The 16719-nt window shown below is 36.6% G+C and overlaps 1 protein-coding gene across 4 annotated transcripts in view; it reads left to right on the plus strand.

The window, feature by feature from the left end:
- The window catches only part of TMEM68 (transmembrane protein 68), a 46683-nt gene that overhangs the window by 27408 nt on the left and 2556 nt on the right, over positions 1-16719 (plus strand). For all 4 annotated transcript variants that reach the window (XR_008390764.1, XM_037148315.2, XM_037148332.2 and 1 more), the window contains 2 exons: positions 3212-3272; positions 5363-5502. Coding sequence is in view for 3 of the 4 variants with exons in the window: in XM_037148315.2 (XP_037004210.2) it covers positions 3212-3272; positions 5363-5502 (201 nt within the window). In the remaining variant the exon portion in view is untranslated. The remainder of the gene's footprint in view (positions 1-3211; positions 3273-5362; positions 5503-16719) is intronic.

Raw genomic sequence — 16719 nt, forward strand, 5'->3', positions numbered from 1 at the left:
GTTCATGTCAGTCAGGAGACATAAATCCAGCAGAACTGGTTAGAGAAGGCAAAATGGCGTATGTATGAGCTGAAAGGTTGCTGTTCCTTGGGCATTTTAAATTCTTAATTCTAACATCATAACTACTTAAGACATTAAGATTTCAGCTATCATTTTATTTTATAAAACTAGTGATGGTTTCGTAGATCAAAATCTGAATATTTTACAACAGCATCAGTGTACTCTGTCTTGTCCACTTGCTTTGTGAAGTAACTCCATTGAATTTTAAATCCTTCATTTGACTTTTTTTCTTTAATTTAATCTTCATTACATTTTTTTCCATTTTGTCCCCTTATAGTCCTCTCCGCCTAGCAACCACCACACTGTTGTCCATGTCCATGAGTCCTTTTTCCTTTTTGCTTATTCTCTCCATCCCCTTATCTCCCACCACCCTTAGCAGTCATCCTGCTCTCCATCTATGAGTCTGTCCCCATTTTCCTTGTCAGTGCAGTTCGTTCATTAGATTCCACATACGAGTGAAGTCATATGGTATTTGTCTTTCTCTGACTGGCTTATCTCACTTAGCATCATGTTCTCTGGGTCCATCCACACTGTTGTAAAGGATAAAATTTTCTTTTTTCCTACAGTTCACTAGTATTCTGTTGTGTAAATGCCCTGTAGTTGTTTTATCCACTCATCTATTGATGGACACTTGGGCTGCTTTCATATCTTGGTGATTGTAAATAATGCTGCAATGAACATAGGGCTTTATGTACTTTCGAATTAGTCTTTTGGGTTCCTTCAGATATATTCCCAGAAGTGGGATAGCTGGGTCAAAAGGCAGATCCATTTTTAATTTTTTTATGTATCTCCATACTTCTTTCCATAGTGGCTGAACCAGTCTGCATTCCCACTAACAGTGCGAAAGAGTTCTCCTTCTACACATTACAGAACAGCGCTAAGGGGGCTGTACAATACACTATTACTAAAAAAAAAAAGCCCCCACTAGGTCCGCTATGCCCACCACCAGAGGAAAGACATCTCTCAATGTCAGAGAATTGTGAAAAGGAAAGGAAATATTTATTTAAAGCTATACAGACTTAGAGTAGTGACTTAATGTCTTCATTAAAGTATTAAAGTCCTTTAGGATACCCACAGCTGCACACAGTCCTTCCTTCTCCCTCTGCTCTAGTCTCGGCGTACTGTATCTCAGGAAAAGAAGTAGAAGTCCATGATTCGGGCACCTGGCACCATCAGCTGTGTCTCTGCCATGATCTCCAGTTAATCCAGAGTCCTGTGGCACCTTCTCATGGCTCACCAGCAAGAGTCCTTTCACCCCCTTTCTTCCAGGCAAAGTCTCTCCTGCTTCCTAAGCCACGTGGCAAAAGGGAGCACCCCAAAGCCACATGGTCCTCACTCTTGCCGAAGTTGTGGGGTCCCTACTCTGCCAAAGCTGCGTGGTTCTCTCTTGGCATGGCTGGCATGCCTGGGGTTTAAATCCTAGCGCCAGTCTTTCTCTGCAGCCCCATTTCCAATTCCTTCCACAGTCAATTACACCTGCTAGCATTCCTATATTCTTCCAGCTTTACTGGGCTGCCATCATAAGTCTGGGCAGTTGTGGCCCCAAGGCATGGAGCCAGTTATCCCCAAGCTCTCACACAGGCACTGTAACCTGGGGGAGTTTCCTCCCTGTTACATCTTGGGTGGAAGTCACTTCCATCCCCCTGGCTTAGAGCACAACCACAGCTATTTAACATATCTTTGAAACCAGTTAAAGGTTATAGATATGTTAAATGACCATGCCAGAGGTTAACTGCAAAGCTGTTGCTATGCAAAACAGCTCTGGATGGCTCTGCTACATGTGTCCTAGCCCCCAGCTCAGACTGGTGGGAGTGAGGACGTCCTATATATATTTTTCTAATATTTCCTGGACAACTTGAGTTCTGGACCCCATTACAAATCCCTACTTGGGCCCCCCCCTCTTGGCTGCACCCTGTTACACACATACTGACTTCTTTTCTTTACATGACCTCTCTTTTTCCTAACTGGTGTTAAGATTACTGCTGCCTGTATCTGACCTTTTATGTTCAGAGAATGGACTAATACATTGAAAGCATTATCTCTCTGTTCTTTTTATTTATTCCTTCCTTAGTTCATCCATCACACTTCCTTTTAGCACTCACTCTGTTCCAGGTAGAAACAGGGTGCTGGGCTGGCTTTGGCCTGCAGGCCTTGTGTTTGTCACGTGTGTTCTAGATGTTGGGATACAGCAGTGAACAAACAATGTGCTACCCAGAGTCCTTCTCGGGGAGGGGAAAGATACAATAAATAGAAGATCAGTTATATGTGAGATAATGAGTTTTATGAAAAAAGCTATACCTATAGTCTCTTTCCTTCAGTCCACCATATTTTACTCTTTTTCAAAGCTGAATAGGAATGGCTTTTTAAATGTCAGCATATTTACATATCTCAAACCTTGCTCACCAAGTCAAGTATTTCTGTATTAAGCAAATACAGATTATAAGTCAAATGACACTTGCTGCCTTCCCCAGTTTTTTCTGTTCTAAAACCATTTCACTTGGTATTTTTTGTGTATGTTTTAAAGTGTTCAGTTTTTCATCTACTTCGGTTTTACTGTGGCATAACCTCCTCACATGACCCTTTGCTCCTTTACCCATTGTTGTATGATATTTACTTACGGGCTTCATTTATCAAGTTTTACTTATTGTTGACATTCATAGAAAAATGAGAACCATAAACTTGTAAGAAGAAATCCTCTAAAATTAATGATGTGAAGAATTCTTTTATATATGGTTTTCCTTTTTGTGTGGTGAGTCTTATCCTTTTCATTGATGTTGAACACTTTTAGATTTAATAAGCTCACAAAAAAATGATGTTTTACTAATTTTGTGACAGCATGTTGCCAAAACTTGTCATTTATATAAATTCCCAGTAGTGAGACTCTTTGTCTTCTAACTTCTTCTTCAGTGAGCATAGCATTCAGTAACCCACTAAAACCAATTTAATTTTCAACATTTATTTTATTTTATTAAATTATTTCTACAAATGACCAAGTTTACTCTAAGCAACCTAGTGATAAAAGTGTACCTTTATTTTATAAGTACTTTATTTTCATAATCTTAAATAACCCCTCAAAAGTTTATATTAATGACTCAATAGAGACATTGAATGGATTAATATATTCACTTTTTAATTCAAATTTTCTCTTCAGCCCATTATTCCTATGTTTACACAAAATATTCGAGAAGGATTTAGATCACTTGGAGGAACAAGTAAGTTCTGGTTCATATGGTTTTTCTATTATGCTGTAAAATGTATAATACAATATTTTATTTTATTTTTTGGTTTCTTTTTAAAGTTTTCATAATATAATATTTTAAATATTTGGGTTTTTGAACTCATGAAGGATTCAAAATGTAGATGTTTTCCTATTTAAAAGCTAAATAACTGGTTCTAAGTGATGGCAGTCCTTAAATGTTGGAATTTTGTCTCTTACACATACTGAAGCTTGTTTTTCATGGACTTTTTAAAATTTCAGAGTAAATTATGTAATTTACTTGCATTAAAACATGTTGTTGAAGGTTAGGACAGATTTACATATAACTTAGAACATCTTCCTAACTCACCCCTGAAGAAGTTGCAGCTTTAACAATGGATGACAATATGATACTGAATTAAGGTGAATAACCTAAGGAATATAATTTGCCTTGGTTTTATTTCTTGATTTGTTACTTTCTTATTTGTTTGTTTTAAAATATTTTGAACCATGATACACTTGCTTCTTTTTGCTGACTTTAATTGAGCAGTAACAAAAAAAGCTCCAAATCTAGTTTTAGGAGTGCTGTTCCTGTGCAATGTCTCTGTTTTCTTTCTCTTTTGAAATTTTTGTACTTTTATTTTTTTTACTGTAAGCTTTATACATGACATTTGGTTGACTGTGTGTTATATCCCTAGCATTATATTGTTAGTGTTTGTATCCTCATACAAATCCCTTCCTGAAGAACTTTAAATTTCTCATTTCTTTTTTGCCCAACATTGCTTTATTGTTGACATTCCTTTATGTTTTATAGGTCTTTTTTTCTTTTTTCTTTGCAAATTTAAAGTGGAAGGGCAGATCGATGAGACATTTAACCTTTGTTCTTTAACAAAAGTTATTATTTATTTTAATTTCTCACAGATCATTCTTCAGAATTTAAGTTGCATACCAGAAATTATTCCTAATTTTGCTTCTTTGATTGCAAAGTGATCTCAAAATTCTTTTATACTGCTTTAATTTTTTTTTTAACTTTGGTAGTTGAATATCAAAAATTAGTGCTTAGTGACTTTTTTTTTAGTTTTACTCTGGGTCTTACGGGGTTTCCATATGTAAACAGTGATTTAAATTTTCAGTGTAATTAATGATTATGTATTCTATGTTGCTTGCATTTTTTGGATTTATTTTTTTAACTTAGTCTTAAAGTATCCATTTATTTTGCATTATTACTACTTTTAATCTTGCTAAATTATATATACATTATCATTAGTTTTAGTAATTCTTTGCTTTGTCATGGTTGTCCTAATTTACAATAATATTTTAGTTTTTACTTAGTTTATTGATGCATTTTGGTCTCATGCTTGTGAGCTTATTTTATGCTTCCACTTTTTCTTCTTTTATTCATGTAAATCACATATGTTTTTAAAAAATCATGCTTAGTTTTTTTAAAAATGGGTTTCTTTAAATCCTCACCTGAGGTTACATTTATTAATTTTAGAGAGAAGGGAAAGGGGATGGAGAGAGAGAAAGAAAGAAACATCCACATGAGAGAAAGATTGATTGATTGCCTCCTGTTCATGCCCCAGCTGGGAACTGAACCCGCAACCAATGTGCCCTGATCAGGACTCAAACCTGCAACCTTGTGGTGTATGGGATGATGTTCCAACCAACTTCTAATTAACTGAGCCGCCCAGCCAGGGCTAAATTACATATTTTTGAGTCTCTAGACTTTTTAGTTTCTAGTTTTTGGTTTCAGGCTTTACCCTTTGTTTTGCAGTAATAGTACTTTGTTTGCCTTTAAAATTCTCATACTTTTAAAAGGTAATTTTTAAAAAAATCAATAGGCCTTTTTTTGAGAATTATTAGGTTTACAGAAAAATTGAACAGAAAGTAGAGAGTACCCATAAGCTCCCTCATTACTCTCCAGTTTCTTCTATTAACTTTATGCACATTTATTACAACTGAGGAAAAGCTCAACTTTAAAAAAAATTACCAAGAGGTGATATTGTTTGCCACCTTCCTCTAAACTTTACATGATTGATTTGAGAGTTTGTAGTTACATGCTCAAAATATGTAACCAATTAAATGATTTTGTTTACTTTAAAACAGGGTTATTTAGGTGGCTTTATGAAAAATTCCGCTATCCATTTGCTCCAATGTATGGAGGTTTTCCAGTGAAGTTACGTACCTATTTAGGTGATCCTATTCCATATGACCCAAAGATAACAGCAGAAGAATTAGCAGAAAAGGTAAATTATTCTTTCTTTCTTAGTCCTTTGATAGACTTTTTTACTTTCAATATTATAATAAAAAGTAATTCATTAATTTATTAATTTACTTTACAAGCATGCTGTATATCAGTGGTGATTTCCTTCCCAGGGAACATTTGCCAGTCTGGAGACATTTTTTATTGTCACAGTGGGCAGGACTTGGGAAGTGGTGGTGCTACTGACATCTAGTGAGCAGAGGCCTTGGATGGTCGTAAACAGTACAATGCACTGGACAGCTCCCCGCAACAAAGAACTGTCTCTTCTAAAATATGACAAAAACAAGTCTGTAAACATTGTCATATGTCACCTGGGGCACAAAATCAACCCTGGTTGAGAACTGCTGTGCTAGAGTATTATGGAAGCACAAAGGAAAAGTATCTAAATTATTGGGTTGGCGAAAAAGTTTGTTTACTTTTTTCTGTGAATGACACATTTTTCATTTTCACTGACAACTTTATTGATTTGGATATTTTGAGTATGTTGGCTATCTCCTGCATGGTATAACATCAAGTGTTCTTAATTAATGTCTCTGTTTGATTGCTGTCACCTTCAACTGGTCTCTCTGACCATGGAGCATCATCCAGCAAGATGCGTTGCAGTTGTGTTTTTACTTCTCTTGAAATAATAAAGTGTAATATATTGAAAATGTTGCTTATTTTCCTCCATCTTCAATATTAAAATGGCTTCACAAAAATTCATTAATTTCAGTAAGTTGATTTTTTTTAATGCAAGCTGCTGTGACAGCTGTCATAATGCAATCTAACAAAATTGTTTCAAATGAAGTTAAAGAGAACTAAGTGCTACTAGAGCCATCTCATGGAAAGAACCAAATGAACTTTTTGGCCAACCCATAATGGGTTTGCATTTAAAAAGATTACTAGAAGCAATATGGAGGCTGAATTTGAGTGAGACTAGTAAAACTCAAAAAGGATAGAGACTGCTTTGTAAGTTGAAAAACTAGAAAACTTTTTAGAATGAGGGCATTTGAAAGGTGGGCGTGTCTTGGATGTGTGGACTTGGAGTGGAAGACAGAGTGTGAACAAAGAAACAGTGGTAGGAACTAAGTTGACTGCGAATACCAACAGTTTTGAGGGGTCTGATGTGATTAGAACAGGGAGGTTGGGAAAGACTGTGTAATAAATTCTCCTCTAAGGATTTTGCAAAGCACATTAACATATTAAAGATTTTAAGAAGCCCTATAGTAAAGTGGTCTATTTAACTTTGTTTCAAAGAGCATTTTCCAATCTCATTTGACCAAAACCCTCTGTTTTTCCTTGAATAGCACTTAACAGCTGTGGAATAAATTTGGGATCACTAGCTTAGTGGGTATGGTTTGGTTGATGAAATTGAAAAAGTAAGTAGGGGCTACATTTTTAGGCCCTTAAGTATCATACCAGGGAATTTGTCTATCAAATATATTTAAATTAGGATAAACCTCTGTTTGGAAATGGCTCATATCAGATGCACTCAAATTTTTTTGGCCAGAGCAAGCAGATGTATAATCTCTTCCTCTGCAGCGGTTTGTGTTGATACTAGCAACTGTGATAACTTAGGACATGTAAATTAAAGTGCCCTTTTTCAGAGCAGAGGTTATGCTATGAATTTTTGTATTTCTAGTTCCTAGTACAGTATTAGGTAGTTATATCTGAATAAATGTTTGATGAATGAAGGAATTAGGTAATGATCTTATCTGCTTGAAAGGTAGAGGAAGGTACAGATTTGAGAGATTTTACAGAGATAGAATGCACCAGACTTGGAAACTAATTCTATATAGTTACCTGTGTGATAGCTATGCATACATATACAAGGTCTGTCCAGAAAGTATTCAGCCACGTAATAAGAAAAAATAGAAGCATTTACTGAAGAGGATACAAGATCCAAGAAACATTGTACATAGGGCAATGACACCTCTGTCCCCTTCAAAGCAGACACCTTGGGACCTCACACTGTTCTCCCAATCACCATCAGCTGCCCTGTCATATTTTACTGAATTTCATCGATGGTCTGAAAACTCTTCCCTTTCAAAGGTAGTTTTAATATTGGGAAAAGCCAGAAGTTGCATTGTGCTAAATCTGAGTGGTAGGGGGTCTGAGTCACCTGGGTAATTTGATGTTTTCCCTCAAAACCCTGTGCAAGGTGTGATACATGAGTGGGTGTGTTGTTATGATAAAGTTGGCAATCACCAGTTGCCCAGAGCTGTGGCTTTCTGAATCATGCGAATAGTTTCTGTGGAAGAATATTCAAACTTAACACAAGATTTGATGCAGATTTGTTGCTCTGCTTGCTCAGTCATTTTGAATGGAATAGCCTCACACTACACATGCTCATTCAATGATGTCTGTTGCCCCCATTGACTAGTATAGTGAAGTATAGTGAACACCATTGTTCACGCATGTGAGTTCCAGTCCACTCTTTTTGGCTAGTGGGTTATATCAATGTTGTGCAAATCATTCTTGTTATATTAACAATGTTTTGACTTTTTCTGGACAGACCTCCATATATATGTAGGTTTGGGGAAATATTTTACTCAAGTTTGGGAAAGAAGTCAGAACTGGTGATGATTTGTAAGTCATTTGCCCTGACATAATTACTGGAGCCATGAGCTATACAGGGCAGGTGAGAGAACAAAGAGGACTAAAGACAGATTGTAGAAGATACAACATTAAGGAACAGGTGATGGAAAACAACCCAAGCTGGCTGAAAGGGAAGTAGCAGAGAGGTAGGAGAACAAGTAAAATTATTGAGAGAAGTCAGCAGGTGAGGTTTTTTAAAAAGTGAGAATCATCAGTACTATTTGCTCCTGTGAAGAGATAAAAAAACATGAGATAAGTCCACTCAGCTTGCAGTTATACTTTTCTGAGAGCATGAAACTGCATAAAAGGCATTAAATGTTATATTATTGAATCTCCTAGAAAATAAAATGAATATATTATGTTTTTTATATAGATAGTTTGATTTCTTAAAAAAAATTTTTTAATTGTGGTAAAAACATATAATGTAAATTTATCAACTTAACCATTTTTAATTTAAGTGTATGGTTCAATAGAGTTAAATATACTAAACATTGAGCAAAAGATTTATAAAACCTTTTTATCCTGCAAAATTGCATCTCTATGCCCAGTGAACACCAACTGTCTTTTTTTCTCTCCTTCTTCCCTTCCCCTTTCCTTTTTTTCCCTTTACCTTTCCTTTCTCTTCTTTTTTATTGTATATGTCCACCAGCACTTTATTCTGGTTCATGATAATGGACTACACAATATTTTTCCCCAAACTATACTGAGATGTAATTGAAATATAACATTGTGTAAGTTTAAAGTATACAGTGTGAAGATTTGATACATGTATATATTGCAAAATGATTATCACACAAAGGTTTTCACACATCCATCATCTCCATAATTACCTTTGTGTGTGGTTTATGATCTATTCTCTTAGCAACTCTCAAATACATAATACAGTGTTGTCAACTATAGTCACCATGCTATACATTAGATCCTCAGAACTTAATTTATTTTATAGCTGGAAGTTTGTATCCTTGACTAACACCTCCCATTTCCCCACACCCCAGCCTCTGGCAACTACCATTCTATCCTGTGTTTCCATGAGTTCAGCTTTTTTAGATTCCGCATATAAGTGAGATCGTACACCAGCTCCCCATTTATCTTCTCCCAAGTCCCTGGCAACCCCCATTCTAAATATCTTCTGTTACTATTTTGACTACTTTAGAAACTTCATATAAGTGGAATCATACATCATTTGCCTTTTTGTGACTGGTTTATTTCACTCCTCAAGGTTTATTCATATTGTAGCATGTGACAGGATTTCCATTTTTTAAAAGGCCAGTTAATGTTCCATTGTATGTATATGCCACATTTTGTTTATCCGTTTATCCATTCATTCATTGATGGAAAATTTGGGTTGCTTCTACCTCTTGGCTGTTGTGAATAATGCTACAGTGAACATAGATGTGCAAATATGTTTTCAAGATCCTGCTTTGAATTTCTTTGGATATCCCCTCTACCCAAAATGAGATTGCTGCATCATATGTGTAAGGGAGAAACTCTAGTTTTTCCCTCTCGTGTAGGGAAGGACTGTGATACCAAAAGCATAGGCATCAAAAACATGTCTCTCTTTCCTGTCCTTCTTTCATCTGTGTGTACCATTACACAGAACACTTGTGACACTCTTGTCACCAGCTGTTTGGAGGTTCTTCCCACATGAAGCAATTCTCTGACACCAGCTGGATGATGTCTTACAACTTAACCCAGTTCTGACACAATCTACCGGGAGATGCCAATGGAAAGTAGCAGGTCCCTAGGTCACCTACAACTTCTGTCCAGTTTGGCTACAAACTGGAAGTTCCCTCAACTCCTTTCTCAGGTTTAATTATTTGCTAGAGTGGCTCACAGAACTCAGGGAAACACATTTACCAGTTTACTAAAGGTTATGATAAAGGATAGAGGTAAACAGCCAGAGGAAGAGATACACGGGGCCAGGTCTGGGATTGTTGCAACCACAGGAGCTTCTGGTCCCATGGAGATGGGTACATCACCCTTCTGGTGTAGGTGTGTTCACCTGTAAGCTTCCTGAACTCGGTACTATTGGGATTTTTTTGAGGCTTCCTTACATAGGCATGATCAATTATAACCTCCATTTCTATCCCCTTTCCCCTCTCTGGAAACTGAGGAATGGAGCTGAAAATCCCAAGCTTCTAACCATGGCTTGGTCTTTCTGGTGACCGGCCCTCATCCAGGAGCCCACCCAAAGTTGCCTCGATAAAACAAAAGACACTCCTATCACCCAGAAAATCACAAGAGTTTTTGGAGTTCTGTGCCAGGAACCAGGGACAGAGATCAGTATATATTTTCTGTATCTCACAATATGATAATTCTTCTATTTTTTATTTAAAAAAAGATTTTATTTATGTTTAGAGAGAGGGGAAGGGAGGGGGAAAGAGAGGGAGAGAAACATTGATGTGTGGATGCTTCATGCATGCCCCCAACTGGGGACCTGGCCTGCAACCCAGGCATGTGCCCCGACTGGGAATTGAACCTGCAACCTTTTGGTTCTCAGTCTGGTACTCAGTCCACTAAGCCACATGAGCCAGGGCTCTATTTTTAATTTTCTAAGGATCTTTCTCCATACTGTTTTCCATAGTGGCCATGCCATTTTACATTCCCATCTACAGTGCATAAGGGTTCCAGATTTTCCACATCCTTGCCAAAACTTGTTATTTAAAAAATTTTTTATAGTAGCCATTTTAATGAATTTGAGATGGTATCTCATTTTAATTATAATTTACATTTCTCTGATGATTAGTGCTGTTAAGCATCTTTTCATATGCTTAGCCACTTGTATATCTTTGGAGAAATGTCTGTTCAAATCATTCACCCATTTTCTAATTGTATAATTTGGGGTCTTTTTTGTTGTCGTTGAATTGTGGACTTCTTTGTACATTCTGTGAGGCGAACATGATAACCACTGCTCTATGAAAACTCTTTATATTCTGGATATTAAGCCCTTATTACAGGGGTGTCAAACTCATGTTCACTGGGGGCCACATCAGCGTTGCGGTTGCCTTCAAAGGGCCAAATGTAACTTTAGGACTGTGTAAATGGAACTACCCCTTAACAGTTCAGGGAGAGCTTGGCACTGCCGCCATGTAGAAACAAGGTTCGGCCCTCAGGCCTTGTGTTTGCCACCAGAGCCTTATTAGATACATCAGTTTGCAGATATCTTTTCTCATTCCATGGGTTCCTTTTAACCCTGTTGATTGTTTCTTTTGATGTGTAGAAGTTTTCCACTTTGATGTAGTCCCATTTGTCTATTTTTCTTTTTTACACCTGTGCTTTTGGTGTCATAGTCAAGAAATCATTGCTAAATTTAATACCATGATGCTTTTCTCCTATGAGTTTTATAGTTTTAGGGCCTTTTTTCCTACTTTGTTTTTTATTGTTGAGTCTACTATAATTGCCCCAATTTGTTTCCCTTTCCCCCCTCCATCCATCCCACCCTTCTTTCCCACAGTCAATCTTCTCTTTTGTCCGTGTTTGTAAGTCATTCATACATGTTCTTTAACTAATCCTTTTCCCCTCCTCCCACCATCTTCCTTTTCCCTTCTCTCCTCCGACAGATATGGTCTGTTCCATGTTTCTATGTCTCTGGTTCTGTGTTTCTCATTATTTTATTCATTAGATTCCAGTTTTAAGAGAGGTCATACAGTATTTGTCTTTCACCAGAAAGTATTTGGCTTATTTCACTTAGCGTAATAGTTGTCAGTTCCATCCACCCTGCTGCAGAAGGTAGAACTTCCTTCTTCCTTTCTGCTGCGTAGCATTCCAGTGGACCACAGTTTTTTAACCCACTCATCTACTGATGGGCACTTGGGATGTTTCTAACACTTGGCTATTATAAACTATGAACATAGAGGTGCATAAGTTATTTTGAATTGTTGTTTCAAGATTCTTATGGTCTGTTTCCAGCAGTGGAATTGTTGAGTCAAAAGGCAGTTCCATTTTTAATTTTTTGAGGAAATTCCATACTGTTTTTCACACTGACTGCACCCCACCAACATTCCCACCAACAGTGCACTGGGGTTCCCTTTTCTCTACATCCTCACCAGCACTTGTTGCTTGTTGATTTATTAATGATGGCCATCTGACAGGTGTGAGGTGATATCTCATTGTGGTTTTAATTTTCATCTCTCTGATGGCTAGTGATGTTGAGCATTTTTTCATATGTCTATGAGCCATGTGTATGTCCTACTTGGAGAAGTATCTGTTAAGGTCCTTTGCCAATTTTTTAATTGGGTTGTTTGTCTTCATTGTGTTGAGTCATATGAGTTCTTTATCTATTTTGGAGATTAAGCCCTTGTCCAATATATCATTGGCAAATATGTTCTCCCAGTCTGTTCCCTTTTCCTTTTTAATGATGGTCTCTTTAGTCGTGCAGAAACTTTTTAATTTGATGTAGTCCCATTTATTTATTTTTTCCTTCATTTCCCTTGCCTTAGGAGGTATATTGGCAATAATATCACTACATGGGATATATGAAAATTACTGCCTATGTTTTCTGCTAGGACTTTTATGGTATCACAACTTATATTTAAGTCATTCATCCTGGTGTATGGTATAATTTGGTGATCTAGTTTCATTTTTTGTCCGTACCAGTCCAATTCTCCCAACACAATTTATTGAAGGGTCTGTTTTTCTCCATTGTATGCTGATGCCCTCTTTGTCAAATATTAATTGACCATTGAGACGTGGGTTTATTTCTGGGCCCTGTGTGTCTGTTCCTATGCCGCTCCAGACTGTCCTGATTGCAGTGGGCTTGTAGTATAGTTTGATGTCAGGTATTGTGATCTCTCCAACTTTGTTCTTTCTCAGGATTGCTGAGGCTATCCAGGGTCTCTTTTGGTTCCATATCCCTTTTTGGAATATTTGTTCTAGATCTGTGAAATATCCACTGATATTTGGTATTTTGGTATTTTAATAGGAATTTCATTGAGCCTATAGATTGGTTTGGGTGATATGGACATTTTAATGATGTTAATTCTTCTAATCCATGAGCTCAGTATATGCTTTCATTTATTTGTATCTTCCTCAGTTTCTTCAGTGTTCTATAGTTTTCCCAGTACAGGTCTTTTAGTTTTAGGTCTTATGTTTAGCTTTTTAGTACATTTGGAGTTAACTTTTATATGTAATATGAGGTCCAACTTCTTTTTTTTAACATGTGGATATCCAGTTTTTCCACTACCTGATGAAGAGACTGTTCTTTTCTCATTGTGTGGTCTTGGCACTCTTGTCAAAACAACATTTATCATACATGCTAAGGTTTATTTCTGGGCTATTTTGTTTCATTGGTCCATGTGTCTGTCTTCATGCCAGTTTTGATTAGTGTAGCTTTGTAGTATGTTTTGAAATCAGGAAGTGTGAGGCCTCCAACATGTTTTTCTTTTTTCAATTCCAGATCATTTTGGCTATTCAGTGTCTTTTGACATTTCTTATGAATTTTAAGATGTCTATTTGTATAAAAATGCTGTTGGAATTTTGATAGGGATTGTGTTGAATGTGTAGGTTTCTTTGGATAGTGTGGTCATCTTAACAATATTAAATCTTCCAAATCTGTGAATACAGGATATCTTTTCATTTATTTGTGTCTTCATTAATTTCTTTCAGCAATTTTTAATAGTTTTTAATGTATAAGATTTTCTCTTCCTTGGTTTATTCCTAAGTATTTTATTCTTTTTGATGAGATTATTTTTCATTTTTTCAGATTGTTCATAACTAGAGTATAGAAACACAACTGATTTTTGTGTGTTGATTTTATATCCTGCAACTTTGCAGAATTTATTTATTAGCTCTAACAGTTCTTTGTGAAATCTTGGATTTTCTACTTATAAAATCATATCATCCGTGAACAGAGATAATCTCACTTCTTTTCCATGTGTAGTCTGATTTAGTCCTCACTTCAGTGTTCTAGGGTAGGCCTTGTCATCACTGTTTTACACATGGGAGTACTGGATGATTTAGTCAGCTTTGCTGGGTTATGCTGCAGTAACAAACAGCCACAGACTCTGAGAGGGTCAGGGCAGTAAAGCTTACTTTTTATTCATGTTCTGTTTCCCCTGAGGTCCATGTGTTCTTTATCTAGGGTTCCGGCTGAAAGAACCCTGTGTTGGAGGTTGCCATTTCATGGCAAATGGAAAACCTCAGGAATGGGACCATGAGAGGGCACTCAAAACTTCCATTTGGAAGTGACTCACAAACTCTCACTGACATGTTACTGGCCAAAGCAGTCCCATGGCTACACTGGATTCTAGCGGAACAGGACCTGGGCTCCTTCTTCAGATAAGGCCCAGAGCAGGTGGTGGGAATGCATGAATGTGTTATGGTCTGACTCAGCAAAGTCAAACACTTAGAAAAGGATGATTAGCTGAACCCACTATAATATTATATTAGATGATACTATTCATATCAAATAGCTGATACATAGGAAGTTTCAGGAAGGTAACGTTGATGGGCCTTGTCTATGAACTTGTCTATTCTTAGAAAACTTACCTCCAATTATTCTAATGGTTCATTAAGTACACTCACAGTTTATTGCTCTTTTTTGCTTTAAAAGTAAAACTTTATGACACTGACTTTTAGGATTAGGACATGCTGTCTGCAAAGCATGGCTCCTTCTCTCATCCTGAAGCGATGCCTTCCTGAGATAGCTGCAGGAAGTCCTACACCAGGCTGAGACCTCACCCTGTGACATCGCTTCTTTGTTGTTAACGTGGCACATTTCTTTGCTGTCCTCTAACAAATGCATTCTCCTTTAGGATATAGCCGAATTCTATTTTGTTCTTTTTCAATTTTTTCTTTCCTATCTATTAGGATTTAAGTGGGTCAGAGCTAGTTAGGAACACTTTACAGATATTGTCTTTTTTTTTTTTTTATGGTCAAAATAGAAGCTGATGGGGAGAGAGGGGAAGAAAAGCCTGACCTTATTTCAAAGGTTTGTTTCAAGTTTGAAATTAAACAAATTCTATTCTCTCTTTTCTCAGTTAAGGAGAATGTATTACTGATAGTTGAATTCCAGTGACTTGATTTTTTCATATGAAGGTTTTATATGAAAAAATTTCCCTCCATATGTGTGTGCGTTACTTACATATATACATACATACATATGTGTAAGTTTCACATATATACATTTATAAGCTTCACCGTGTGTGTGTGTGTGTGTGTGTGTGTGTGTGTGTGTGTAGTCTTCACCAATTCAAACTTAGCAAGGAAGGAAATGTCTTTCTGGGCCATTGAAATACCTTAATTATCATCTCCAGTTACTTCATGTACTTCATTATCAGTTAGCTGAAGTAGTTGACTAAAGCATAGTTTAATGGAATTTCTTGAGGGAGTGTATTTAAGTATCTTGTTGCCCCATCCATATTTTTTACTGTTAAGTTATTATTGAACTAAAGTGTACCTGAAATAAAGAATACTTGAAGTTTTCCTTTTGTAAATACAATGTTATGATTTTCTAATCTTCATTGTTAATAAAATTATAAACTAGAACATAATGATCCCTGGATTATTACAAATTCAAAATGACTAGCATTCAGATTAATGTGGAAATAAACCTCATTTTTAAAATGGGTAATAGACTATTCAGGCATTTGATTGTGGAGAACCATTTTGTAAACTACATCTAAATTGAAATCCATTGCACTAATACTGAAGAGGACATTTGGGATATTTCCTTCAAGTTCTCACAGTCTTAATTTCTCCGTTATTTCGTTTCCATGTTTACAATGTCTGTTTCTGTCTCTATGCCTCTCACTGTACATCCTCGTACTCATGTCCATGTAGGCATCTAAGTGCAGGTTCACTTACATGTATGTATGTTATATGTACGCGGATTATTAAGGTAGAAAGAAGATGGAGAGACGTGGACTGATCTGAGTAGTATTAGGGAGGTGATACTAATGGCTGCTACTGATGGAATGGCTGTTGTGAGTTTTGAGGATGACTCTGGGGCTTCAGCTTCCCTGGCTAGATTTATGTGTCATTGGCTGTAATAGGGAGGGAACTCAGGAAAGGATGATGTGTGAGGGGGAAAAAATGTTAGTTTAGTCTTATGCAGGTTTGAGGTGCCTTTAAAATAATCAAGGGAAGTTATATTGAACATTTCTATTTCAAATTGAGTGGCCTGGAGATATAAATTTGGAGTCATCAGCAAATAGATGGTAATTAAAGCTGTGGAAATGAGTAAGATGACTGAACCTTTGAAGAATAAATCTGTGCCTGATTCGGGGGTTATAAATCTACAGAAGGAGATTGAAAGTGAGCAACCTGAAAGCTAGACAAAACTAGCATTTCCTCTCATATGTATATCAGTAGTTACAGAAGTAAGATCAAGGGTGATTGACAGGTCAGGTAAGATTAAAAGAATGTTTATTGGATTTAGTGACATGAGGGGGTCATTGGTGATCTTTGCAACAGTTGTATTTTCTTGATACATAGTCCTTATATTTCTTCATCCCCAAATCCTTTCTTGGCCCCTCAGTTCATACTAAACAACATATGTACTTTTCCACTTGGTGTTTAACTCCCTTTATGATTTAATAGAATACTAATTTTAAAGCCTTATGCCACCCAGCTTATTATGAACACATACCTGAAGCTCCAGCCAAACTCTCTACCTTGCCATTCC

Source organism: Artibeus jamaicensis, unplaced genomic scaffold (genome assembly GCF_021234435.1).
Source record: "Artibeus jamaicensis isolate MK-2021 breed Jamaican fruit bat unplaced genomic scaffold, CSHL_Jam_final scaffold_916, whole genome shotgun sequence".
Lineage (NCBI taxonomy): Eukaryota > Metazoa > Chordata > Mammalia > Chiroptera > Phyllostomidae > Artibeus > Artibeus jamaicensis.